General features: G+C 44.2%; 1 protein-coding gene across 5 annotated transcripts in view; it reads right to left on the bottom strand.

Annotated features, from left to right (window-relative positions):
• Nucleotides 1-4,899: 4,899 nt before the first annotated feature.
• FBXW2 (F-box and WD repeat domain containing 2) overlaps nt 4,900-27,529 on the bottom strand; it is a 33,150-nt gene continuing 10,520 nt past the window's right edge. For 3 of the 5 annotated variants that reach the window (XM_020893611.2, XM_020893610.2, XM_020893613.2), the window contains 5 exons: nt 24,329-24,523; nt 22,199-22,332; nt 17,494-17,580; nt 16,042-16,211; nt 4,900-10,460 (listed from right to left, as the gene is read on the bottom strand). In XM_020893611.2, coding sequence (XP_020749270.1) covers nt 10,172-10,460; nt 16,042-16,211; nt 17,494-17,580; nt 22,199-22,332; nt 24,329-24,523 — 875 coding nt within the window. In that variant the 3' untranslated portion in view covers nt 4,900-10,171. The remainder of the gene's footprint in view (nt 10,461-16,041; nt 16,212-17,493; nt 17,581-22,198; nt 22,333-24,328; nt 24,524-27,529) is intronic. The other 2 variants (XM_070459192.1, XM_070459191.1) reach the window with 2 other exon arrangements.

The raw sequence follows: 27,529 nt of genomic DNA, 5'->3' as shown, positions 1-27,529 counted from the left end.
GAGGCAATTCGTTTTTTTTTTTTGCAATTCCAGTTTCAGAACACAGAGTGGCTGTGACTTTAAGTGCAAGAAAGTCCTGCTGTGTCAGTCACTCAGGTGTGTCAGACTCTGCAACCCCATGGACTGTAGCCCACCAGGCTCCTCTGTCCACGGAATTCTCCAGGCAAGAGTACTGGAGGGGATTGCCATTCCCTTCTGCAGGGGATCTTCCCGACCCAGGAACTGAACCCCGGTCTCCTGCATTGCACGGATTCTTTACCGTCTGAGCCACCAGGAAGCCCCTAAGTCTAATCCAATTTTATTCAACAGCAGCAGAGTTCTGTTCTACTCATCGCCAGATGCTATTCCCAAGAATCCCACTAGGTGGTAGGACAGGCCAGATAATAGATAACAGCCATGGTTCTCAACCTTTGTAGGCACGGGGACCACCTGCCCGACTCCAGCCTCAGAGTTTCTGATTCATTCGGTTTGCGGTGTGGCCCAATAGTTTGCATTTTTACCAAGTTCCCAGGTAATACAAATGTGCTGGAAGGATATCACACATGTTGGGAACACGGGATTATAGGAATCAGTGTAGACCAATCCCAGGCCCACTCACCCACACGTCCATCCAGCCCCTCCTTCAGAGTTTATGCCAGTTCTAGGCCATATGGGCGCAGAGAAGAGTAAGACACCATTCCTGTTGGCAAGACACGGTCTTATGGCAGAGAAAAAAAAAATCTGAGGAAACAACGCCTTGTTTTTTCAGCTTAGGCTGGCCCAATATTCTTCATAAGTGTTCTTTGTTTTTCTAATTCCCTCTCAGCGTTCAAGTGGGAATTCCCTGGCAGTCCAGTGGTTAGGACTTGGAGCTTTCACTGCAGTGGCCCATGTTGAATCCCTGGTTGGGGAACTAAGATCCCACAAGCTGAGCAGCACAGTCAGAAAAAAAGAGAGAGCTCAAGCTTTGTGCCCTTAAAGCTTGAATGATCAACCAGCTCAAGAGTCACCTCACATGGCTAAATCTGCTGAACTAGCAAAACTCAGGAATGTTTGCTCTCCTGCAAAACCTCCCAGATGGAAAATTTCCTCTCTGAACTCACAGAGGCCTGAAATAAAAAAGCACCGACAAAGCCCTCCCTGACTCTGCATTAATGAGTAAAACACTAGGACAACTATGTCCCTAGAATCTGCACTCAGTTTCCTTCTGAATTAGCTCCTTATTTTAAATTTCAACACATGAATTTTGGGAAACATTTTTTTGATTCATGATTGCCCACATTTTCCTATAAATACTATTAGTCACCTGTTATATATCTTCAATAGGAAAAGTTTAAATTGAAAAGACAGCTCCAGGACGCCCCTGGTGGTCCAGAGGTTAAGACAACACACTTACAGTGCAGAGGGCCCAGGTTCAATCCCTAGTCGGGGAATTAAGTTCCCACATGCCATATGGTATGTCCAAAAAAGGAAAAAAAAAGACATTTCTATGTATCCTGGACTGATGACAGGTTGATGGAAGGCCCTCTTCTGAAGTACTGGGACTAGACCTACGTTGACAGGCAGTGCGGAGTTTGTGACCAAGCATGTAAAAAAAAAAAAAAAGACCCACTCCAGTACTCTTGCCTGGAAAATTCCATGGATGGAGGAGCCTGGTAGGCCACAGTCCATGGGATCGCAAACAGTCAGACATGACTGAGCAACTTCACTGGTTCACTGGATGTTACTTACTGGGATATAAACAGTGATTGTTGAAAGGTTCACTTGACATCAATCCTTTTTATGAAAGAAAATTTCAATGCATGCCTTGGGTTGAATTCTTACTTCTAAATTAGTGATGCCTAGATCAGTGAAATTTTATTTGTGACGGTAACTCATCTCAATGTTTCCCAAGTTTTTTAAAATGTAAAAAGAAATAGATGGGTAAAAGAGGAAAACAGAATTCAGAAGAAATACAAATAAGCACACATAAAAACATCTGGGGACCTTCCTGGCAGTCCAGTGGTTAAGACTGCCTCTCAATGCAGCAGGTGTGCATTCGATCCCTGGTCGATGAGCTAAGACCCCACATGCTTCACAGTCAAAAACACAGAACATAAACAACAGAAGCAATATTGTAAAAAATTCAATAAAGACTTTAAAAATATATATATATATATAATGTCTCTCCACATGTTAAAGAAATGACAAAATTAAAGCGACCTTGAGATACCTTCTCTATACCTACTGAACTGGCCAAAGTTTAAACTAACTACTCAACACTGACAGTGCCGTGTTGAAACGTACACTCGAGCCGGCGAGGTGACGACACCCTTTAACCCATTTGGAAAGCATGTGACGAACAGGAAGCAAAGGCCACAGAAGCGTTGCTTCCTGGAAACAGCGGAGGTTTCCGGGGAGCCAGAAATACGCCCTCTTGACTTGGACACTGGTTACGCAGCTGCTCCCTCTAACGACTCAATAAAGCTTGTGTTTCATGCTCTCTTCCCTGTCTATAACAACAGCAACAAAAAAGTTAAGGAAAAAGTTTCCTTTGCTTTAATAAGTCATCTTTACCAATAAGTCATCTATTAGGAACTTGTTCTAAGGAAATCATGCACAAAGAAATTCTCTGTAGAATTATCTAAAAAGCAAAACTGCAAACTACCTAATTATCCACCCAAACAGGAATGGTTTAGCAAATTATATGTAATAAAGGAATATTACAAAGTATTATGGTAACTGCAAACACTCAGAGCACAATTCTGACAGCACAATACGAAAGAATGATTTGTAATTACTCAAATCTACACATATACGCATTAGAAGAGAATATTAAAGATCATTATGATAAATGAGTCTGAGTAATTTTCTCTAAAAGTTTCTGTTGTTGGACGAACTTTGCCACAGAGAAAAGAACATGTGGTTAAAATGCAAAGGAGACGAACATCGCACTGGCAAGGACTCCCCTTGTCTAACCAAAGAATGATCATCAAACATCCTGCTCTGATGTACTCAGAATACTTTAGATGTTTATAGAATATGGCAGAACAACGCACCCTATGTTCACAGCAGTACTTCTCACAACAGCCAAGACATGGGAACAGCCCAAATGTCCACTGATGGATGAAAGGATAAAGGTGTGGTAGATATCTACAATGAAATACTCCACAGCCATATAAAAGAATGCAGGAATTATTTTAGCCATTTGCAGCAACATGGATGGGCCTAGAGATTATCATACAAAGTGAAGAAGTCAGAGAGAGAAAGACAAGTACCCTATGATATCACTTATATCATAGAATCATGGAATATCATGGAATCTAAAATACGACACAAAAGAACTTATGTATGAGATAGAAGCAGACTCAAAGACAACAGACTTGTGGGTGCCAGGGGGAAGTGGGATGGGAGAAGGATGCACTGGGGGTTTGGGATGAGTGGATGCAAACTGTTATACACAGAGGAGATACACAACAAGGTCTTACTGCGTATAGCACAGAAAACTATATTCAACATCCTGTGATAAACTGTAATGGAGGAGAATATGAGAAAATAGACAGCTGAATCACTTTTCCGTACAGCAGAAATTAATACATTATAAATCAACTATACTTTAATAATTAATAAAAAAGAATATGGCAGAACAGGGACGTCTAAAAGGGGAAGGCTGTGTGTAAATTGGTCTTTCACTTTGCTTCGGTGCTGACATTTTCAAGTTATTTTTCCTTCATAACACATAGCCCCTAAGATAATCCATGAAGTTTACTAAAACACTTAGACTGTATGGAGCATTACGTAGATCGACAGTCTTAAGTTGTTGCTGGAGAGCCAAAGCATTCACCTCAGTTTTGAAAACTGTGCAGATCAAGGGTAAAAGCTAATGGTTTGCCACTTGCAAAAGGTACTAGGCGAGGAGCTGCCAAGTGAACTGCACAACTGAGTACTCGGGAACAAAACACTGAGTCAGGCCCGGGGGGGCGGTGGTCAGCAGACTCTAACCGCAGCGGGAGGTCAGTGGGGTCCCACAGGTGGGGTTCCTGGGTTTCCGCCTGAGCACAGGTGGAAAGGGTTCAGAGGGCTTTCCCAGGAGGACACGGGGAGACCCAAGGGGCAAAGACAGGAGAAGAAAGAGCAAGAATTGTTTGAAGAGATGAGCTGGGACTCAGACTACACTGACAGACCTAGACACCGCTGGCTGATAACGGGGAGTCCCTTAGGTTGTTGCACGGAGCTGCCCAGGAGGCTCAGTGGGAAAGAATCTGTCTGCCAACATGTAAGACCCGGGTTCGATCCCTGGACTGGGAAGATCCCTTGCGAAAGGAAATGGCAACCCACTCCAGTATTCTTGCCTGGAGAATTCCACGGACAGAGGAGCCTGCTGGTGGTGGTTGGGGGTGGTGTCCTGCAAAATGAGTCAGACATGGCTTAGCAACTGTACAACGAGGTTGTTGGACAGAGGAGACATGTGCTCCAAGGACTGGCTGGGGAGATGCCCCAGCAGCAGAGTCCACGGTGGCTTGGGAGGCGCACATGGTGGTGAGGGGCCAGGCAGCGGTCCAGGCCTGGACTGAAGACAGGAGAGAACGGGAAGAGAAACAAAGCCAGGGGGGAGAAGTCCGTGCCCGTGAATGCTGACCAGCAGGCCTCGTTCTCACCACTTGCTCATCCTCCAGGCCACCAGCCCCCCTTCCAAGCCTCAACTTCTCACCTGTGAAGCAGGACCATCTGCCCCACATGGCCCTGCTGGAGGGCAAAGGTACAGGCCATGCGTGACGAGCCCCGCGCAGTGACTTCAGTAGGGAGGATGAACCAACCTGGCGATGTGCCGATCCTCCAGTTGGTTCAGAGCAGCCAGAGAGCAGTCCAAGGTCTGGACTCTGCATCAAGACATTTTCCTCCCCATTTCCATCTATTCACAAAGGTCAGCAAAATCCTTCCTTGCATTTTGCTTTTAAATTTATTTCCACTCTTGGACCTCATTCAGAAATCATTACATTGTTAGACTTACATTTTAGAACATACAGAAACAGGAACAGATCAGTCGCTTTAGATCATTCGAGGAACAGTTCATTTCAAAAACACTTGCTTTTGAAAAGCTTCCTTGGAATTGGCTGGGGGAAAAAAAAAACACAAGAAAGTAGCCTTCATTGCAGAAAGTAATTTTTAAGGAAATGCAGCTTTATTTCTTTCAAGTACAAACAATAACTTGGGCTTGGCCAAACCAAATGTTGCCTGACCAAGGGAACCTGCTTTCATGTATGGAGATAAATGATTCCTAGTTAGCACAATCATTCACAGGTGGAAGAATGCTTCTGTGACGCATGAAAATAACTTCTCATCTTATAGAGACATCTTGTTCCACAGTCACTCCACTATTTGCTTAAGCAATCCCTTCTCCCCTGCCCACCCACCCCAGAGAGTGCCAATATTACTTCACCTCACTCCCCCGAGATCACAACATACATCAAATAAGCGAAACAGAAGTTCCACGCTGCCATAGGTGTTGGATTGGTGAGAACAGCCTGTTTCAACCTGAGCATTCTCATCAAGAGAACTAAGTCTAAATGAATGAAATGTGTCTGTTCACAATGTCAGTATATGGACACCAACAGCAGTGAGCTTTTACCATCTGAATTAATAACTGGCCAGGTTTAAATATGCAAAAACACATTTTTATTTGAGTACATTCATGAAGAGCAGAAGTTAGCTGGGTTTCTTAAGCTGCAATCATTAAGTATGTTCACACTAGTCAAGACTGTAATACAAGTTTTAAGCAATTGGGGGAGACTGGATACACACGGAAACGACTTGATGGCAAAACACCTTTTGCACTGAGCACGGTCACTCAGCCTCATCAGGCTGAAAGGAGTGGTACAAAGGTAACTGGTAATCCATCTGATGGTTTATCCTGAAAGAAATTCCATTTCCTAGAGTAAGTGCAGGGAGCCGCAGATCAGGACACAGAGGTGGCTGGCAGGCACTTCTGTCAGGAATGCTAACCTGGCCCCTCTGTCAGACACTCTTATCTAGGGACTGCAGAATTCTCAAGAGGGTCTTGGTCACCTCAAACCTTGGCAAGCACCAGCATAAGCAGGTAGGAAGGCTGTGTCGGGGACGGACCTGGGGCCTCTCCCCTACGCTGACAACCCTATGGCGCTGAAGGGAAGCGGAGTGCGCGCCCTGGTGCAGGCTGCCTCCCAGGACAGCAGTCTGACTACACGTTTCCCTACAGACAACGGCAAGTGGTTCGGATGCCAGGGCCCGGCAGAGGCCCAGACGAGGAGGCATGGAGAGCCAGAAGCAAGATGGTGGGGAGACCCATCTCTAGGCACCCCAGAAGTCGGGGCAACAACCACGGCTTCAGGGGTTGGCTGGGTTTGGCCAAAGCAACGCATCAAGCTGGGCTCCTCTCCTTCGCTGCTTCTGTTCAGCTGAAACGCCTCACCCGACAGAAGCGACTTCTTCATGACTAACATAATACTGTTTGCAGAAGTGTTTCTTTTCCCCCTAAGATGTTGTACAAATGCAGAGCGCTAAACATTCTCCTGAGAGCAAATACTAGCATGATCACGTGATCCTTACTCATGGTTTCCTGAGCATTCCCAGCGGCCAGAACAGAGTACCTTTGAACTAGGAAAAAGGAAGTGCACACCTTAAAACCGAATAGCAACATTCCCTTTCCTCCATTTAAAAGCTATTCAAATATGTGTACTTCCTGTGGGACTTGTTCAAAGTCAAGCCCCTCCCCTGGAGGAAGTCTTTCTTCCTACTTCTCCGAAAGGTCTAAGATGTCAGGTGAAACCCAGCTGTTGACATCATTTATTATATTCTTCAAATAATGGGGTTTGCTGGGGGGAACTAGCTTCCTTTGGAATGGGAACCAAGTCTGCTGAAACCTCACACCCCCTCAGCTCTCTCGGACCCCATCCTCTCCCCAGAGCCCCAAGTTCTTATGAGTCCCTCCACAGACCTGAGCAGACAGCCACCCCACCTTCTACCACACCAGGGTTACCGGAGAAATCCAATGCTCTGGAAGAAAGATGGCATCGATCTGTTCATGACCTAAGGATTTTTCAGAAATGAGAATACTCACAAAAGAAGAGGCAAAGGCAAATCCCTAGCCTCTGAGCTATGGAAGCAGAAGTCAGTGTCCGGGAAAGAGTGCCCCCAACTCTGTGAAAGGAGCCTGATTTACCCCTGCCCACTGCGCTCAGCAACTCCCCACCTCGCTTTATTTTTTTCCAAAGGATGAGTCGGTTTTCCATTTTTATAGAAGCTGTTGTTGTTGAATCACTAAGTCGTGTCCAACTCTTTGCCACGCCATGGACTGCAGCACGCCAGGCTCCTCCTCTGTCCTCCACTATCTCCCAGTTTGCTCAAATTCATGTCCACTGAGTCAGTGATGCTATCAAACTATCTCTTCAGCCCCCTTCTCTTTTTGCCTTCAATCTTTCTCAACATCAGGGTCTTCTCTTAATGAGTTGCCTCTTTGCATCAGGTGGCCAAAGTATTGGAGCCTCAGCTTCAGCATCAGTCCTTCCAGTGAATATTCAGGGTTGATTTCCTTTAGGACTGACTGATCTCCTGGCTGTCCAAGGGACTTCAAGAGTCTTCTCCATCACCACAAGTCAAGAGCATTCGTTCTCTGGTGCTCAGCCTTATTTACGGTCCAGCTCTCACGTCTGTGCCTGACCACTGGCAAAACCACGGCTCTGGCTCTATGGACCGCAACACTGTGTGAAGAGGGATGAAGGCAGGACTCCGAGGATGCGGCCAAAATCAGCTGCACCACCTCCATGATAACTTTGGTATTCTCCACTGAAAACGGAAAGGAGATGTGCCATACAAGCTTTAGGTCTGTCATTTCTAAGTTTTCCCCACAGATGACTATATAATCGCGTGGTCTTTAAAGCGATTGGATGTATGTCGGAAGGTGAGGTGGGACTACGGATGGTCATTCGATCTGTGATCTCAGTTTCATGTTCCAGGTGGATGAAAATGAGAAGAGTCACTTCCCCTCACCGTGGCCCAAAGCCTCCTGAGGTTCCTGAGAAATAGAGTCCAGCTTTGAACTAGTCCCATTTCTTAAAAGGACCCAGCAGCGCTCACCCACAGAAATCAATGTGAGATGGATTTGGGGTATGAAGATCTTGTTCTTTCACCTGATTTCCTCAGAGTCTCGGCATGGATATTACCTAAATCCATCCTTGGGACCAACCGTCAGTTCTCATAAACCCTGACTTTGCAGCATTCGGAGGTCTGTTGTCAGGCTCTAGGGTGAGAGGATTTGGGAGTGCACTGTCCCCCCTGTACTTTGAATCATTCTCAGCTCTGCCAGCAACCCTTTTCCTACCTGAAAAATGGGTTAATATCAAAGTTAACAAGAAGAAAGAATCCCTCATATTCCCAGGCAGGGCTCCCACTCAGGCTCCAGCTCTTAAGTTCATCTTCTCACTATTAATACTTTCCTGGAGGTCCGTGACTGAAAGGCCCCCCCTCACTCCTCTGTCACACAACTGGGAACTCTTGAATTCTTCCCAACACTTGTTCCCTAGACTTTCTCCCTAATGTTTGTGACAATTACATTAAAACACCGCCACTGTAGAATCACAGCCTCGTCTACTCTGCAGGAATGAGAAGGTGGGGAATGTGAACTGGCAGCCTGTAGACTCGCTTCATTTATTAGCCCACTGCATTTCACATTATCTCCAAGTCATTGTCCACATTTTTAAAATTAGGGAATTACAAACACAATTCTGGAGGCCTACCTCCACCTGACACATCAGAAGGCCTGTGCAACGCTGGGCTTACTCCTGCCTGGCACTCGGGGCTCTGAAACTGCCCCATCAGAGGAGCTTCCCCTGGTACAGCTCCATCCTGCCCAGAGGGCTGCACTCACCTATGCTCTCTGCATGGCTCCCTGGGCCTGTGAGTTTGCAAACCCCAATCTAGCACAAGTCCTTCATTTTCAACAGAAAGTTAGCCTGCCTGAGGCTACCCATCAAGAGAGAGACAGCGGAGGAAGGAGAGTCAGGGTCAGAGATCTTTCTCTCTGAGCTGGCACACCCTGCCTCTTCAGAGAACCCCAACTCCTCTCAGCACTTCTTCCACCAACTGCAAACAGTTTTTAAAGCAGACTATATTAACATTTTCCACATTCCCTTTTATCCATTCTTTTTTTTGCATGTTTGATTTCCTTATAGATGACAACTCTGTATCAGTGATTTCATTTATAGATGATCTCCAAGATCATCATGCCAAGAAACAACGAATTAGCAATCGGACAAAAATGAAGCATCAACTTTTGCACAGCTCGGCAGACACAGGACCAGAAAGAATCCCAGAAATAAATGACAGCCTAACAACTAGCTATACAGACAGAGAAAACGGGGCCAGAGAACTGCACTCCTGGGCTGCGGGGCTCCTAGGGAACAGAGCCAGGCTTCAGTCTGCCAGCTTGGCACCTTCCACTGAACCGTGTCCCCTCTATGCAGTCATGGAGGTGGCAGGTGATCCAGCCAGCTTGTTCCACAGAAACAAAGACTAGAGAACTTCGTGCATCTCAGACACAGCCGACCTTGGCTCTGACAAGAACGAGGGCTTAAAACGTGTCACAAACCATCAATCTATAGAAGTGGATTTGCACTGAAGACACATTTTCTTTAGAACTGGTATTTGGTGGAGAGCATGAATGTCACAGAACTCGGTGGTCTTTATAACACGGGTCGTTATAAAAGCTAAGCCCCATGTGAGAAAAGTTGCTGTAACAACATCATAGCACCTTTGCTTCAATTTCAAAAGAGAAAAAGGCAATGGTAAAAAGCTTTAATAATAGACTGTGTTTTTATAGGCAACCAATTAGCAGATTAATGAGCCATTTAAATTTCTTTACTTAAAACCAATATTCAAGAAAGATGAACCCCAGATGCAGCCTCTCACACTGACCCACATAACTAAGGACAAATAAACGATGAACCCCAGATGCAGCCTCTCACACTGACCCACAAACTAGGAACACATGAAGCCAACGGTGCGCCCCGTCAGTGTGCTGCGGTGTGTGTCCACAAGACGAGCCCCCCGCCCCGAGCCCTGCCCCCGGCAAACAGATACATGATTGTGCACTGCGCGATGATACCATGAGGTGAGAACTTTGGTTCATGCAGTTGGCTGCCAGAGGCTGCACTCCAAAGCCGCAGCCCCGGCGCCGAAATCAGCCATGCTCCTTCCACAGCACCAGGTGGATGCTGTGGTCGGGCATGCTGGTGGCGAAGACCAGGCCCGTGTCGTTGTGCCCGTCCAGTCCATTCAGCCAGGATGCTTCACCTGCCAGGAAGCTGGAGCCCCTCTTGGACTTCCTATACTCGGGGAGAGGCCAGCGGCTCATCAGGCTCTCTGTCCGCAGGTCCAGGATGTACAGGTACCGGTTGTCAAACAGCAGGGCGAAGACGTCCCCAAAGCCAAGCAGCGCCAGGTTCGCCATCTCAGGAGTCCTGATGACCCTGCGAGGGCGAGAGCGGAGACGCGTGAGCCAGCGCGGGGGCGGGGCGCACCTATCCATGCACAGTCTATGTCGCCTTTTCTGCAGACACTGAAAACCAACACAGGGGACTTTCTGACGGTTCAACGCTGAGGGCTCCACGACGCCACGGCAGGTGGCACAGGTTCGATACTCAGTTGGGGAAGTAAGATCCTCCATCCCGTGAGCAGTGCAGTCAAAGAAAAAAAACCAATACAAAATTCAAGCAAATTTAAAACTAAATGAAACTTTCTTATAAAAAGGAAACTATGAGGACATAAAGCTCACCCTATTTTGGAAAAAAGGTGTGGGAAAAGAACCCTTCATAATAACATAACACAGGCATATAAGGAAATGAACATTTATAAAAGCATAAAATGCCCATCTAAGCTGGAAAGGATCTTTCAGATTATGTCATTTAATATTTTCATTTCTAAGATGTGAAAACTAAAGACCAGCCAGGGTAAATACTTTGGCTAAGGATTTACAACTAGCTAGGTACTAGTCAGAGGAGAGTCTGATACTCAATTCTTACCGCTGGGTAGAAACTGCTATATATCATCCCTTGCTTCCTGAACCCCTCAGATACCAGAATCTGAGGATGCTCGAGTCCCTTAGCTACAACGGCGCAGCACGGCCAGCCCTCCACGGTCACAGACGCAGAGCACACAGGTGTGGAGCGCGACTGCACTGGCTGAGGGGAACCCCCCACGCCCAGAAAGAAGACGGAGAATCAAGGGATTTGGTGCTGCTCTGCTCTGCAGGTGGCAAACAGGTTCCGCTCAACATAGTCTAGAGGCTGAAAATATAAAGTTTCCCAAATAATTCGGAAACATTCAATAACAGCAGATTCATAGTAAGTTAGAGAAAACTGGGAGAGTAGGGAGGACGGCTTTAAGCTTCTCAGGTTGGCAGGTCACAGAGCTCTGATGGCAGAGGCATGGCAGGGAGAGACCCTGCTGAAGAGGAACACGGAACAGCTCTCAGTCTCTGCACACTCAGTAAGGGGAACCGTCACTGTTCTCTCCGGAAGCCTGCGAGAAGAGCGACAGGACACAGATATACAAATTCTGTGGTGACTGTATGCTTGAGCCCAGGTGACAGCCCAGTTAGCGCTACATCCTAACAAGGACACCACCAACTAGGGTGTGCAAGATGTTAGCAGAGGGGACAGGGCCTGGTAACCAGGACCACCGCGGGACAGCTGAAGAGTGTGAGCTGGAGACGGGAAGAGAAACACCACAATCCTCACCTTTCAAGAGTGAGGGGTGTGTGAGAGGCCCCGCACGAGGGGCCCCAGCAGCAGAGAGCTCGAAGGGAAAGAGCAGGACACAGAACCAGACTCCAGTCTGGGACCAGGAAGGGAGGGGGACTCAGCACGAAGACAAAGATCTGTCCCTCACACTCGTCAGGTCCAAAACTAAACTTCGCAGCCAGACCAGTTTCTCTTCGTCTCCCTGCTTGCTCACTCACCCAACCACTCAAGACAGGAGACGTGGCAGCCATCCAACCCTAAAACCATAAATCCAATCACCAAGGTCTATTGGTTTTATCTCAATTTTCCTTTGAGGTTTTCACTACGACCTGAATGGCCACAGTTCTGATCTAGGACATCACCTGCTGCCTGCACTACTGCCCAGAGTTTTCAACTGGTCTCCCCACTCTGCTCTTGGACGCTGTCAATCATTTAACCTCACACTTAAATTTACACCTGTTACCACCTGACTCAAACTCTGAACCCCTCCCGTGGCTCTCCACTGCACTCCCATCCACCACACTGGCCTTCTCTCAGTTACTCCAGCACACCAGGCTCCTGTGGGCTCAGGGCCTCTCAGCAGACTGCATGCTCGGGCCGCCATGTTCCTCACCTCACACCTGCACCCCCAGCACTTAGCTACATGCATCTCCTCACCCCTTACAGCCTGGCCTGACCCTCCTCCTCAAAGCTCTCCTTTACTTCTCAGACTAGGTCTCAGAGTACCCCATTCCACGCTGCTCTTCTCCCAACCATTAACACATCTGCATGTAGTCAGCTGTTTAATGTCAGCCTTCCCTGTTCCGTCATGTCTACAAGTTTGGTAAGTACTTCTGCTGGTTCCCAGCGTACATCATGGTGCCTGACACACAGCTTAGATAAGTAAGTATCTGCTAGTGACTACAGCAGTGGTGCAGTGAGCACGGGAAAACATAAATTCCTACAAGACAGGGTCAAAGAAGACCGGGGAAAGCAGGAGAGTCTAGTAAGTCCCACATCACTGATACAAGCAGAAAATGACCAGAAACTTAGAAAACTGAGTGGCTAGGGGATCAGACTTGAGGCTGGGAAGGATGAAAGTGAAAGTCACTCAATTGTGTGGGACTCTTTGCAACCCCATGGACTACCCGGTCCATGGAATTCTACAGGCCAGAACACTGGAGTGGGTAGCCATCTTCCCAACCCAGGGATCAAACCCAGGTCTCCCACATTGCAGATGGATTTTTTATCAGCTGAGCCACAAAGGAAGCCCAAGAATCCTGGAGTGGGTAGCCTATCCCTTCTCCAGGGGATCTTCCCGACCCAGAAAATTGAACCAGAGTCTCCTGCATTGCAGGCGGATTCTTTGCCAGCTGAGGTACTAGGGAAGCTCTAAACTGATTTCAAAGACTCAAGCGCAAACATGCTGCAGGACTGAACACAGGTCTTGACAGGCTCACAGCACCCTGGACTTTGATTACTTTAGGACTGCAAACAGACATCCCTGCAGTGCAGCCTGCGCCCGTGAACCTGCACACCGCTGCCTGCTATACCGATAACCTCGCTCAACACACGGCACCGCATCCTAGCTTTCACAGAGCAACGCGCTGCTGTTGCCGCTTTCTGTCTTTTCAGTTAGCATCAAAGTGTAAGGAGCACAACCGAGTACTGGCAACTGAGGCCACAGTCACATAACTGTTCAACCCCATTGAAGAGAGATTGTTTTATTCATGTGAGGAAGAGGGGGGAAGTAAGAGGCAAAATATCCCCTTTTAAAAAAAAAAAAATCTGAACTTAGCACTTGTAAGCAGCAAACAATTGTGCAAGTTTATTGGTTACAGTTAGCATATCCAAACAGCAAAAACTAACAGAACTTCTCATCTGGAATTTGGACTCCACCTGCTATTCTGAGTAAGAGGCACACAGGAGAAAAGCAGGCGTAGGATCAAATGAAACCTTTACAGACTCTAAGCATTAAAAAGATTACGACAACCTTTCTTCCACCCTGCCTTAGCACCCCTCTCTTCCAAACTTTAGTTCAAACAAAAGCATTAGTAAACTAGCAAAGGTCTGGTTTTCCCAGGGTGACTGCAGTCGTATCTGGGGAAAGTGGTTGCGGAGCCCGCGCAGATACCAAAATGCATGGCTGCTCAAGTCCTTCGCGCAGAATGTTGCCACATCTGCATATAACCTATACACACCCTCCCATGTGCTCAAATCATCTCCAGGTTACCTGTACCCAAGACAATGTAAATACTATGAAAACAGCTGCTGATGCACGGCAAATTCAAAATTTTGCTTTTTGGAACTTTCTGAAAATTAAAAAAAATTTTCCATCCTCATTTGGTTGATTCTGTGGGTGCAAAAGCCATGGCCAACCGTACTTGAATTTCTTACTTTGCAAAGAATCAAGTTCTTTCAAAAGTTCCTTCTCTCTGGCTTGCTGCTACCGTGGGCATATGTCTGCTGGATGATCCAGCCATGGATGGATGGACGGATGGAGGGGTAGGTGGGTGCTGGGCTAGGTTGAGTTGTGAGATGTTTGGCCAGGCCCCTAACCTCTCTCAGCTTCAGTTCCCCAACCTGAAAATGAAGAGCTTGAACTAATGTTTTCTAGGATCTGTTCTAGTCTGTTTTGTCTGCATGCAGTTATCAATTATTTCTAGAAACTATACTGAGAGCTTGGAAATCTAAATGGTTAGAAATGCAGATCTAAGAAAAACAAACAAACAAACAGTAGTAGTGTATGTCTGACTCCAGGAAGACAATAATGAAGCTGTAACTTTACAACCAAAGATGGGTTGTCAGCTGCTGGCTAACAGGATCAGATCCGAGTTGACCTCTAAACAGTCACACATAAAAACAATGAAGATAAAATGTTCAGTTTCTGTCTCCAGGCAGTCCCTTCTGAAGCACACTATGGAACACTAATTCTGTGAGCTGTCAACAGGTACTCCTCCAAGCAAGGGCACCAGGCACAGTGTGTGTGAAGTCACAGGTGTCTTTATGTAGCAGGACTTCTCAGATGTATTGATGATACAGACTGTCAGGTCCTGAGCTAGATCCTCATTCAGTTCGGTCGCTCAGTCTTGTCCGACTCTTTGCGACCCATGGACTGCAGCACGCCAGGCTTCCCTGTTCATCACCCACTCCCGGAGTTTACTCAAACTCATGTCCAGCCAGTCGGTGATGCCATCCAACCACCTCATCCTCTGTCATCCCCTTCTTCTCCCGTCTTCAGTATTTCCCAGCATCAGGGTCTGTTCCAATGAGTCAGTTCTTTCTATCATGTTGCCAAAGTACTGGAGCTTGAGCTTGACCTTCAGTATCAGTCCTTCCAATTAATATTCAGGACTGATTTAATTTAGGACTGATCCTCATTAGAAGCAATTAATTTAATCTCTACAGGTGAGACAATTCAGGCACAGAGGGTTAAAAAACTTACATAAAATCACCCAGTTCATAAAAAACAGAACTAGGTCTTAAAGCAAGGTTTATCTATCACCAAAGTAAGTTCTCTTAAACACCACAAAGCACTGGTTTCTCGCAGCCTCCAATATGCTACCAGATACTGCCATCTCCAAGAGGGGTCTATGGTATGCAGTGAATCACAAAACTGTCTATAGGCCTCTATTTTGTTGGAGAGAAAGCCTGCTAGCTGTAACCTTCTCTAAGTACCTCTGTCTTTCTACTAGTCAACAGAAGGTCACTTGATCCCTCAATGCACAGCTTCAAATGACCAGGAAGTAGAACTTAAAATATTACAACTAGAGGAAATGTGAAAGATCTTTCCATCCAAACTCTTCATTTTCCAGAAAAACTGGCAGGAGAATCCAGACATCCTGAAAGGGGAAATTAACTCAGAGTTAAGAAGTGGGGCTGGGCTTGTCCGGTGGTGCAGTGGCAAAGAATCCACCTGCCAATGCAGAAGACTCAAGAGACATGGGTCTGATCCCTGGGTTGGGAAGATCCTTAGAGGAGGAAATGACAACCCACTCCAGTATTCCTGCCTGGAGAATTCCATGGACAGAGGAGCCTGGTGGGCTATGGTCCATGGGGTCTCAAAGAGTCAGATGTGACTGGGCAGATAGCACATAAGAAGAGGAATTAGAAGCTAGAGTCTCTACATTCTAACATATAACTCTTTCTAATTTAATTACTGCCTTTGAAATATTTTTGTGTGAGATTTAGCACAGAATCATTCACAGCTGATGTGAGTAAACATTTCCCCAAAGCAAGTTATTAACTAGTTTATCCAAATACTGTTCTGTCTTTATTATTAAAATAACTGAGACAGACTGTTAACGGTAAAGGCCCAAGGAAATATTACCTGAGAATATCATAACTGGCGAAGTCCCACTGGTAGAGGCCCAGTGCCGAACTACAGACAATGTATTTGCCATCAAAATGAAGTCTTGGCTGCAGGCAGATACTTCTATCCTCAGAGACAGACAACGTCTTTAAGCACTTACAGTTAATTTCTCTCCCAATTGGCCAAATCTACAGAAAAAGGAAAATCAGGAAAGATGATAGATCACATCACCATAGAAAAACCTGTTTTTAAACAATGTGGCTTGTGTTTGCTTAAGTCAGAAACAAAGTGGAGTAAACTGCAACTTGCAAATTAAAAATCTATAATTTATATGCTTCCCTGCCTCCCCCTTCAAGCTTCATATACCCCTGGTTATCTTAAATGTTTGCCAGTAGCATAGTGAAGTTTTTAAAAAGTCAAGTGTTACTGCATTGTAGCTTTTTTGAAATCTAAGTTTAACTTTTTCCGAGTTACCTGTCTTATTTATAAGACCAAACAAGTTTCTTATCCTTCATGAGAACAGTGCCAAGTATCAAACATTTTGATTAGCCTTCAGCTCAGGTTTTAATTTCTATTAAATGCTAACATTCTTCTGATTTGTTTTTGTATCTTTCATAATCATATCTGATCCTGCTGCATTAATGACAGTTACCCATAAAGATATTTTAAAAGGGTATTTTGCATATCACTACCTTCTGTTTCTTTTCTCCTGGGAAGCTGCTTTGAGGCCACAGGCAGCACCTGAACCACAGCCTGGAGAGCCCCTCGCCCTGCCCGTCTCTGACCGCCTCAACTGCACTCTGCCTCCCCCCAGCCTCGTATTCGAGGCCAAGTCACGGAAGACGGCTGTGCCAACAGCAGTTTGATCCAACAGGCTGCTCACAGTGTTGTGTGAGCACAGGCATGCCTGAGAGTACCACAATAAAGCAAATATCACACACACACAAAAAAGTGGAGTAAACTGGAGACCATAGGCTGACCGCTGAGACATGGGTTCAAATTCTTATTTGGTACCTATGTGTTGTGTAATCTCAGGTAAAATATTCAACCTCTTCTGAACCCAAGTTCCTGCAATGAAGATAGTTAGTGCCTACCACATGGAATGTTTTAGAAGATGCAATAAAAGTATAAGTCAGAGTGCTCTGTAAACTTCTTGCAAATTGCTTTTATTATTATACAAATAAATGTTTATGTTTTCATACTTCAAATCTAAGAATGGAGAAGGGTAGCAGATGTATTTCTTAAGAAAATGGTTAAGAATGCATTGAAGATAAATTTCTGTGGATTTTTTTTTCCCCTTCATTTATAAATCAGAGTTAGAAACTGCCTAGAACATGGAGAAAATGAATTAAGTCTCTTTCCAATGGGTTTAAGAGGGCTTAGACTGAAGACATTCCTACCTCCCTTGAAATATTTCCCTGTGCCACACTCTTTCATGAAGCAAATTAATCAAGGAAAAAAAAACCTCACCTTGATCTCATATTTGTCTGCACTTAAGAGGATGTAGTCTCCAGGGCTGTGCAAGAGAGACTTGACTTTGCACTTCTGCAAGACCACCTAGAAATAATACATACCCCTGTTACAGAAAGACCCTTTTAGTACTATATACATCCCTTTTAAGTAAAATATGAAAAAAGGCTCAAAATGATATGGTATGTGGGTAATCTATAACTCTACGTTATCTGTAACTCAAGTTAACCTTTACTAAGAGTTTTATTATAACGAGATTCTCTAGGCTATCAGCAAGATCTAAAAGTGTCTAATACTGGCAGCATTTACTCTTAGCTTTGGTCTGGAAGCAAACATTAGGACTGATTTTTAAAATCATAAAATGATAAAGAATAGGAAAGAAAAAAATCCATATACATAATAGGTACAAATGACTTGTTTTCATAAGTACGTGTGTCATAAGGAGAAAAGACATTCTACTTGTGACCAGAATCTGTCATATGCTGACTTTGCAACCTTGGGCGGGACCATCTAAATTCTTCATCTCTGTTTCCTCATCTTTAAAAACAGGGGTTGGGGCACCTATTATCTCAGATAATCACACTGAAAATGAAATAAAACAATGAAAATAAATGTAATAGAAGCTAAAATCCCATGAGCACTTGGGATAATCTGTAAACACTAGGTTCTGGGTATTTTACCATTAAATCAGCATAAAGTGAGAAGGCAGGCCAGGCTCACTCACTCAGAAGCCTGGGTTGCAGATACAAATGAAACTTGCGGGGAGCTGCCCCATCACCTCATTTAATATTCACAAGAACAAAGAGCAGATGATGAAACTCAGGCCCTCCCCTGAAGGGAAGTCACTCGTCTAAGACATTACAGTCAGGTCCTAGCCCCAAATCCACTGTTTTTTAACCAACACTAAATTGTCTTACATAACTTTTCTATTTAAAACTGAATGTGCCCAGGACAGATTTTTCTTTCCAGGTTTTGGTTTTTTTAAGTGTGGTAAAATACACAGAACATAAAATGTAGAATCTTAACCATTTTTTAGTGTACAGTTCAGTGGTATTACTGGTCTTCTCACACAATCACCCACCCCACCCAGTCAAAAAGCCACTAGTCATCTTTCTCCTTGGTTCCCTGTAAGTTCAGCTGGCTTTGCTGCAAAGACACAGCCTCGGATGTGCCCTTCTCCTTGCATAGTGCCGTCCACGTCCGAGCCGGGGTCTCTTCTGCTTGGACTACTGCCAAAGTCTAACTGGCCACCGAGCATCCACCTGTGTTCCCCACTCGAATCCACTTTTTCACTCAGCAGTTATTTTCTTAAAACATGAATCTCAGATGTATAGAACAGACTTGTGGACTCTGGGAGAAGGCGAGGGTGGGATGTTTCAAGAGAACAGCATTGAAACATGTATATTATCTAGGGTGAAACAGATCACCAGCCCAGGTTGGGTGCATGAGACAAGTGCTCGGGCCTGGTGCACTGGGAAGACCCAGAGGGATCGGGTGGAGAGGGAGGTGGGAGGGGGGACCGGGATGGGGAATACAGGTAAATCCATGGCTAATTCATTTCAATGTATGACAAAAACTACTGCAATGATGTAAAGTAATTAGTCTCCAACTAATAAAAATAAATGGAAAAAAAAAAAAAAAACATGGATCACACCAGACTCTTGCTCAGAACTCATCAGCTGCTTGCTACTACACTTAGAATCATACAAAATCCTTAGTAAGGTCCAGTAAAGCACGCCGAACGGCCCCTGCTCCCACACTTCCCCCAGCTGCAGCTCCGCTCCCACACCTCCCCACCCGCAGCTCTGCTTCGCCGCCCTTCCAGGGCATCAGGCTATGAAACATTCTGGTTCTTTCCCACCCCAGGGCCTGTGCACACCCCGCACCCTCTGAAACACTCCTCTGCTCTTTACGCAGCTACCTCCAATTCATTCTTCATATCTGGCACCTTTTCTAAAAGCTTTCCTTCAATCAAATTAAATCAGACACTTTCCTAGACTTTCTCAGAGAACACTACACTCTTCCTCCATTAGCACTTAAGACAATTTGTGACTATGTATTTATCTGTGAGATTACTGATTAATAACTATTTCCCCTACTAAACTAACGCTCGTGTTAGGCCTGGGTCTGTTTTGCTCACTCATGTATATTCAGCGCCTCACAGAGCAGCACCATAGGCTCGAGAACAGTGTTTCTCCAGGGCACTTCCATTAACATGGCTTTTGATATTCACAGCAATTCTTTTCTTTAAAACTAGAAGATATCACAATATTCTTTAAAAGATGCTGTAAATTTTTGTTTCATTTCTTCCAAGATTTTCTTCATCCTCCGTCCTTCCTGCTCTTTCTTCACATTAAAAAAGCAAAAAAATGAGTTTACCCATTTCTCCCACTCACCACATCCCACCCTCTGCTTCTGACAACCACCAATCTGTTCTATCTATGACCTTGGCTCCCCCCCCACCTCCCATACAGTCCACTTTTACGAGATTGTATGGTATTTGCCTTTCTTTGACTTATTTCACTTAGCATAATGTCCTTGAGGTCCATTCATGTTATCATAAATCATTAACATTTCACTTTTTTATGGTTAAATAATATTTCAATGTATATATACATCTATCCACCCATCAATGAACACTCTGGTTGTTTCTGTATCTTGACTATTCTAGACAATACTGTAATGAACATGGGGATGCATGCATCTTTCTGAGTTTTCAATTTCTTTGGATAGATATCCATAAGGGGAATCACTGGATCATGTGGAAGTTTTCTCATTTTTTGAGGAACCTCCAAACTGTTTTTCACAGTGGCTGTACCAATTTACATTCCCCTAAAAGTGAACAAAGTTCCTTTTTTCTCCACAACCTCACCAACAATGTGCTATTTCTTGTCTTTTTGGTAATAGCCATTCTAACTGGTATGAGGTGATATCTCATAGTGGTTCTGATTTACATCTGCATTTCCCTGATGATTTTGTTGAACATCTTCTCATTTACTTCTTAGTTGCTGTTTTCATCTATACATCTTCTTTGGGAAAATGTCTGTTCAGATCTGCCCATTTTTTAATTAGACTGTTTGGTTTTTGCTCTTAAGTTGTGTGATTTATCTGTTTTGGACACTAGCCCATGACCTATGATTTGTAAATATTTTCTCCCATTCAGTAGGTTGCCTCTTGATTTTGGTGACAGTTTCTTGTGCTGTGCAAAAGCTTTTTATTTAGTATGATGCAGTCCCACTTTATTCTTGTTTGTTTTTTTATTTCTTGTTTCTTTGTTTCTTTATTCTTTCTTCCTTGTTGCCAGATTCAAAAAATCACTGCCAAAACCTATGTCAAGATGTTCACTATGTTTTCTTCTAGGAGTTTTATGATTTCAGGTGTGTTAAGTCTTTAATCAATTTTTAGTTAATTTCTATGTATGGTTTAAGACAGTGGTTCACTTTCATCCTTTTGATGTGGCTGTTCAGTTTTCCCAACAACATTTATGGAAGAGACTGTCCGTCCTCCACCATATATTCTTGGCTCCTTTGTCGTAATTGAATTGACCATAGACACAGGGTTTATTTCTGGGCTCTCAATTCTGTTCCATTGATCTAAGCATCTGTTCTGCTAACATCACATTGCTTTAATTACTGTATCTCTGTCACACAGTTTGAAAGCATGATGCCTGCAGTTTTGTGCTTTTTCAAGGGTTTTTTTTTTTCGTGGTTCCATACGAATTTTAGGATTATTTGTCTTATTTCCTTGAAACATATCATTGGAATTTTGATTCAGACTGCACTGAATCTATAGGTTGCTTTGGAAAGTATGGACATTTGATTGTTCAAATCTGTGAGCATGAAACAACTCTCCATTTATTTGTCTACTTCAATTTCCTTCACTAATGTCTCACGGTTTTCAATACACAGGTCTTCCTGTTATATACTGATTAAGTTTATTCCTAGGTTATTTCAATCTTTTTGATGCAACTGTATATGGGACTGTTTTTTCTTTACTTCTTTTTCTGACAGTTCTTTATTAGTGTACAGAAATGCAAGAGATTTTTATATAGATTTTATATCTTGCAATTTGACATGTTTTAGTTCTAACAGATTTCTTATGGCATCATCAAAGTATCACGCATTTGCAAATACTGAGAGTTTTACCTCTTCCTTTCCAACATGGATGCCTTTTTTCTTTTTCTGCTCTGGCTACAACTTCCAATTACATGTTGAATAAAAGTGGCTAGAAACCAGCAGAATGTCCTTTTAAAGAGTCTGCACATTTCTCTCTGTTCCACTTCCAGCAAGTGCTTTCTTTTTCAGAATGAAAATTGCTTTTCTGATTTAAAAAGAAATATGCTTATCTTAAAGGGAAAAAAGTACTCACAACTTCAGAAGAAATAATTACCTTCAACATTTCAGTGCAGAAACACATCCAGAAACTATCATCATACTCTACGTAGTTTCTGATATAACCTGTTTTATTCCCTCCCTCTATCCACCTGATATATTGTGAGCATCTTCCCATGTCCATAGCCATTCGTTCACTAATTAACTGAGCGTCTTTCACATGCTGGTCACCGCTGTACGCCACCATGGCTCGGGGTTGCATCTATCCCACCTTATGACTCATCTACCACTCATGAGTCAGCATGTACCATCCTCCAACCTGCCCCCAGCTTCCCCTCGGCAAGAGTGATGTCAACATCAGTGAGTCTTCCTACCTTGGTGACCCATTCTGTGTGCCCGGTGAGAGTGTTCAGGCATGTCCCAGCAGATAAAGCCCATACTTTCACGGTGAAGTCTGCAGAGCCACTCACCAAGATGTCCAGTTCGTCATTGTAGTCGACACTAAACACTAGTGTACACAACACACACAAAGTTAAAATATGCCTTTGCCTGTGGGTCTTTTATAATAGAGTTCAATAACACTTATTCTTCCTAGCTGTCCAAGTGTGTAATTTCTTAACCAGAACTACTATAAGAAGGGTGCTTTCTCGACTAGCAATATTTTGCTTAAAAAAATACACCCATTTCAAAATTCTCATTATAGATTATCCTAAGGATGGAAAGTCCCTGGAATATACAATCTCTTCCTTTTGTTCTAGCTTCAGAGTCAGAGGCAAACAAGTGTAGGAGATCCTGGCATTTCTTCTCAGGACTGAGAAGAAACACTGAACATAGGTGGACCTACTGAGATTTGTACTATTTACTGCAGTAAGATAAAATGTCAGGACTATTCATTCTCAAGAAAAGTCAGTATAATGAGAAAAACAAAGCAAAGATCTTAAGTTCAGACTGAGCCATTCTCTCAAACTGTCTGATTTTCTTCAGACCTATATCCCTGGCACCTAAAACAGTGCCTGAGTATAACAAGTACTTGTTTTCAAATGCCTGTCAAGCTCTAAACAGATACCAGGGACCCAGAGATGAAGACACTGCTCTTTAAGGAACTCTAAGTGAGGGGTGGAGAAGGAAGTCCAAAACAAAAGTAAATGTTCACCTCTTGCTAGAAAAACACCAAGAAGAAGGACTAACTCTGCCCAGGGGTATCAGGGAGGACTTCAGGGAGGAGGCGATACTGGAGGTGGGCCCTAAAGGATGAGTAGAATTTATCAAGAAAAGAAAGAGAATACTGCAGGTAGAAGGAACAGCAAAGGCATGGAGTTAGGAAAAGCCACAGCAATGTCTTGGGAACATTAAGGAGGAAATTTTTTAGAACCGGGTTCTCAAAGCTGACCAAGTATAAAATCAGCTGGAACAGATGCAATCCTTGACACTGTGGAATGTTACACTCAGTTTGATACATAAGCTCCATATTAAATCATGTATCTTCAAATATTAATGACTATAAACAAGAGGCAGCAGACTGAAGAAGAATGTACAGGATGACAAACAAAATGGGGGGTGTGGATTCGGTGGGGTTTATTGTTGTTTTTTTTGGGGGGGGGGGGGCATAAAACAGCTAAATTTACTTTAAAGAATTACTGAACACCATGCAAGGAACTCAGGACCTAAGGGTGAGTAAGACAGGTGGGATCCCTGTCCTTCTAGAGCTGACAGGTGGGTGGGGGAACCAGTTACCATACTCACTTCTATAATGGGTGTTACACAGGTTACTAGGAAACCTATAGCAGAGAAACTCAGCCTGTTTAGGGTGTCCAGGAAGGAGCTCATAAATGTGATGCTCAAGAGCACAGACTGTGACTCTCAGAAGCTAATGCAGTGGGTGATGTGGGTGGGGGGTGGGGTGGGGAGGCGGAGGAGAAGGGAACTAGCTCACATGATTTCTGCACAAAGCTCCAGGATACAATGAAGCAGAGGAGACGCTCTGATCAAAAGGCTTCGTTCAAATGACCAGTTTTACAAACTAAGGCTGCTGCAACCTTATTAGGAAATATTGAGGTATCTCCTTTTCATCTTGTCCCTCAACAGTGAGATTATTATCAACCAAGCTCCAATCTGATGTAATCTGTGTAGTCACTCCTAAGGATTTCCAGTCCTAATTCTACAAATAAAGTGGACTAAATTTACATTTATTCAATCTGGAGGTATAGAATTTGGTCAAAACAAAGGAGGCCGACTGTGCAAACAGGAAATAAATAGGAGAAAAGAACTGCCTCTCCTAGCCTAAAGGTATAAGGTCATTATGAGTTAAAAAATGGGCCAAGGAGAAGCAAAATTTGAGGTAAAATTGTTGAATAAAGAGATTAACTGTACTGACTGGAAAAGAAGTAGGGGGAAAGACAGATTAAATAAAAAAAAAAACCCAAAAGATGGATCACATTCTTGGCCCCTGGCTTTAAGCAATGTGGCTAAAGGAACCGGGAAAGCCGTGAAGAGAGGCGACCCACCCGCCCCCGTGTGCCCCCGGAAGTGCTGGGTCCTGGCTCCGGAGCTCCATTCCCAGCAGGCCACGGTGTTGTCAAAGGAGCCTGTCACAAGCTTCTGCTCATCAAACTTCACCGCAGCACAAGTGTGCGTCTGGATGCCATAAACACATTGCCCTGTGCTCACATCCCACAGTTTTGCAGACAAGTCATCTGACCCTTCAAGAGAAAAACAGGGAGGTTAGTAAGAAGACAAACACTCTAAAGAGGTGGAATCAGTCCCCAAAGATGGCTTCCTTAAAGGAGAACCTTAACCTCCTCCAGCACTCCCACTTAATAGCTTGGAGAAACCAAAGCGAGAGAGAGGAACACAGCCTGTTCTGCATCGCCAAAATAGCGTTAGCAGCCCTGGGACTGACTCCAAGCCTTGGTTTAGTCCTTTTCCCTAAACGCTCCAGGTTACAGAGCCGTGTTAGACTGGAGCATCCCTTGGTGCTTCCACTTGTAAATTTCCCTAAATCTCTGGCTATCATGAGCTCTCTGACTTAAGCTTAAAATGATGGGTATTACCTATCACTGCATGTGTACACTTGCCTGCCTGTCCATTATCCAACAACTGAACAAACAAAGAACGCTGAAATAGTAAAGCTGTAGGCTGGAACATGCTCCACTCTAAGGCAAGTCAAAGACAAGCCCCGATCACTGGTTAACTTCTACAAAGGCTAACCGCTAATTTCTTGAGCCATCCCAAAATGTGTGAAGGAACTTCAAAGAAAATAAGACATAAACTATTCCCAGACATTTACAACAATTCAGCAAAGGGCTTGGAAAGTCTCTGAAGATTATGCAGGATAAAAGGCAGGTTTTACTTCTGCCTCTGATGAAAATTGTGTAACAATTCACAACATTACTGTTTAGTAACCAAGTCACGTCTGACTCTTTGTGGCCCCATGGACTGTAGCCCAGCAGGCTCCTCTGTCCATGGCATTTCCCAGGCAAGAATACTGGAGTGGGTTGCCATTTCCTCCTCCGGGGAATCTTCCAGACCCAGGGATCAAACCCGTGTCTCCCGCATTGCAGACAGATTCTCTACCACTGAGCCACTGGGGAAACTGCATTTAAAATCCTAGTGATTAATTCATGTTTCACAATTTACCTTAATAAAATATTAAGAACTAACAAAGTCATTTTGAAGATACATAAATGTAATTCCTGTAATAAAGACATGGTATCTTGGAAAAGCACCAACTGATCAGTTTTCAAAAAGCTTAAATGACTAAATAAAGCCAGCCACAATTCCACCTTTAAGGACTGATCAAGAGCCACTGTTTCAGAAAATGGAAAAATAGCTATCAGTTATGAAAGAGCAGAGCAGAAATTTCACCCCTGGAAAACCCTATGAGAGCATACTGAAATGAAGACTCTATTTGTTGTTATTTTACTAATTAGGGATTCAGTTTCCTTTCTATAAAATGAAAGGTGAGACTTGGCTGGTGGTTCTCAATGGCATATGAGGCATCAGAATCAACTGGAAAGCTTTATCAAGACATACATGCTAGGCCTTATCTTCAGAGATTCTAACTCAGAACACCCGAGGCAGGAGCCAATAATTATAAAAACTTGCCAGGTGAACTTATTAGGAATGCATTGAGAACCAATGATCTAAGAACAATATTATCCGATAGAAAGATAGGACAAGCCAGGTATGCAATGTAAATTTTTCTAATATTTACTTTAAAAAGTAAAAAAAAGGGGAAATAATTTAATTTTTAACTCAGTATGCCAAAAAAACCCATTATCAGCCAATGTATTAATGAAATGGCTTACATTCTAAGTCTTCAAATCGCAGCAAGGACCCCCTATCTCACACCTCGGTTTGAGCGAGCTGTGTTTCAGGCGCGCTGGGAGGCTCTGCCACAGTGGGCAGCACAGCTCCGGACAGCCTTGAAGGTCCTCTCAGAGCTTTGGCAGAGTCAGCATTTTGTGGCTCTATTTCTAGGAAGCTAAAGCAGGAAAAGAAATCTTGTTTGGTCCTAACTGAGCTTGGTTCTGACTTACTGCCAGTGTTTCCCAGGGTCGCCTTCATTCATTCAACCCATATTTGGAGAACTTTTGTGTCAGGCAGGGATCCTGCTCTTGTGGCGCTTGGTCTTCCAAGGAAGACAGGAAGGCCAAACAAGCAGTGACAACTCAGTGAAGTGGCGGGCGGCACAAAAGCCCACAGCAGATGCGAGGAGGGGATGAAAGGAGAAAGCACCCCAGATGAAGTTCCGCTGCACTCCTCAACATCAAGGTGTTCCACAGACACGCTCAGGAGAAGGCACGCCTGGCCCCACACCATACACTCTGGTCTGCTATGAAGCCAGGCCTTGGCGTAGGACTGTCTGAAGAAGGAATTTCATGGCTTAAATACCCAAACTTGGGACTTCCCTGGAGGCTCAGTGGTTAAGACTATGAGCTCCCAATGCCAGTGGCACAGGTTCAGTCACTGGTCACGGAACTAAGACCTCGCATGCCACATGGTACCACCAAAAATAAATAAAAAATTAAAAAATTTTTTCAATATTAACAAGTTGAAATCTAAACGATGAATACAGTGATCAGCACCCTCTCCCCAATCAAAAAAATAAAATATAAACAGTATGTGCCAGAGCTTAGCCAAACTTTTTCTGCAAAAGACTGGACAGTAAATATATTTAGTCTTCTGAAGCAACACAGCCTCTGGGGCAATTACTCCACTCTGCTGGATCTGGACCCTGCGGTCTGTGGTTTACCAATCCCTGGAATACAACTATTTAATTATTAAATACCTCTATTTATTATATAAATATATGTGAACACGCATTAGGGTCGATTCATAAAGAACTCCTTGAACACATTCTATCAATGAAAACTATCTAGGAATTATTGATAATGCTTGTCAAAATGCACTGCCTCAAACAGGGACGCTGGCAACAGTTCAGTATGACTGGGAAGTAGAGGGAAAGGTCAGGATGGCAAACTGGGTTGGGAGGATGTTTAACTATGACCTCATCTGCATTTCTGAAAGACCTCTGTGGCAGCATCACAGGAGAAGATCTGAAGGGGAGCAAAGCTGGAAGCAGGAAGGCCACTCATAAACTAGGCAGGAGGATACACAAAACGTGGCCTATACGTCAAAGGATTACTCTCCAGCCTCAAAAAGGAAGGAAATTCTGACATAGGCAACAACATGGACAAACCGTG

The sequence above is a fragment of the Odocoileus virginianus genome, chromosome 31 (genome assembly GCF_023699985.2).
Source record: "Odocoileus virginianus isolate 20LAN1187 ecotype Illinois chromosome 31, Ovbor_1.2, whole genome shotgun sequence".
Taxonomy (NCBI): Eukaryota; Metazoa; Chordata; class Mammalia; order Artiodactyla; family Cervidae; genus Odocoileus; species Odocoileus virginianus.
This window is presented reverse-complemented; position numbering and strand designations above follow the sequence as displayed.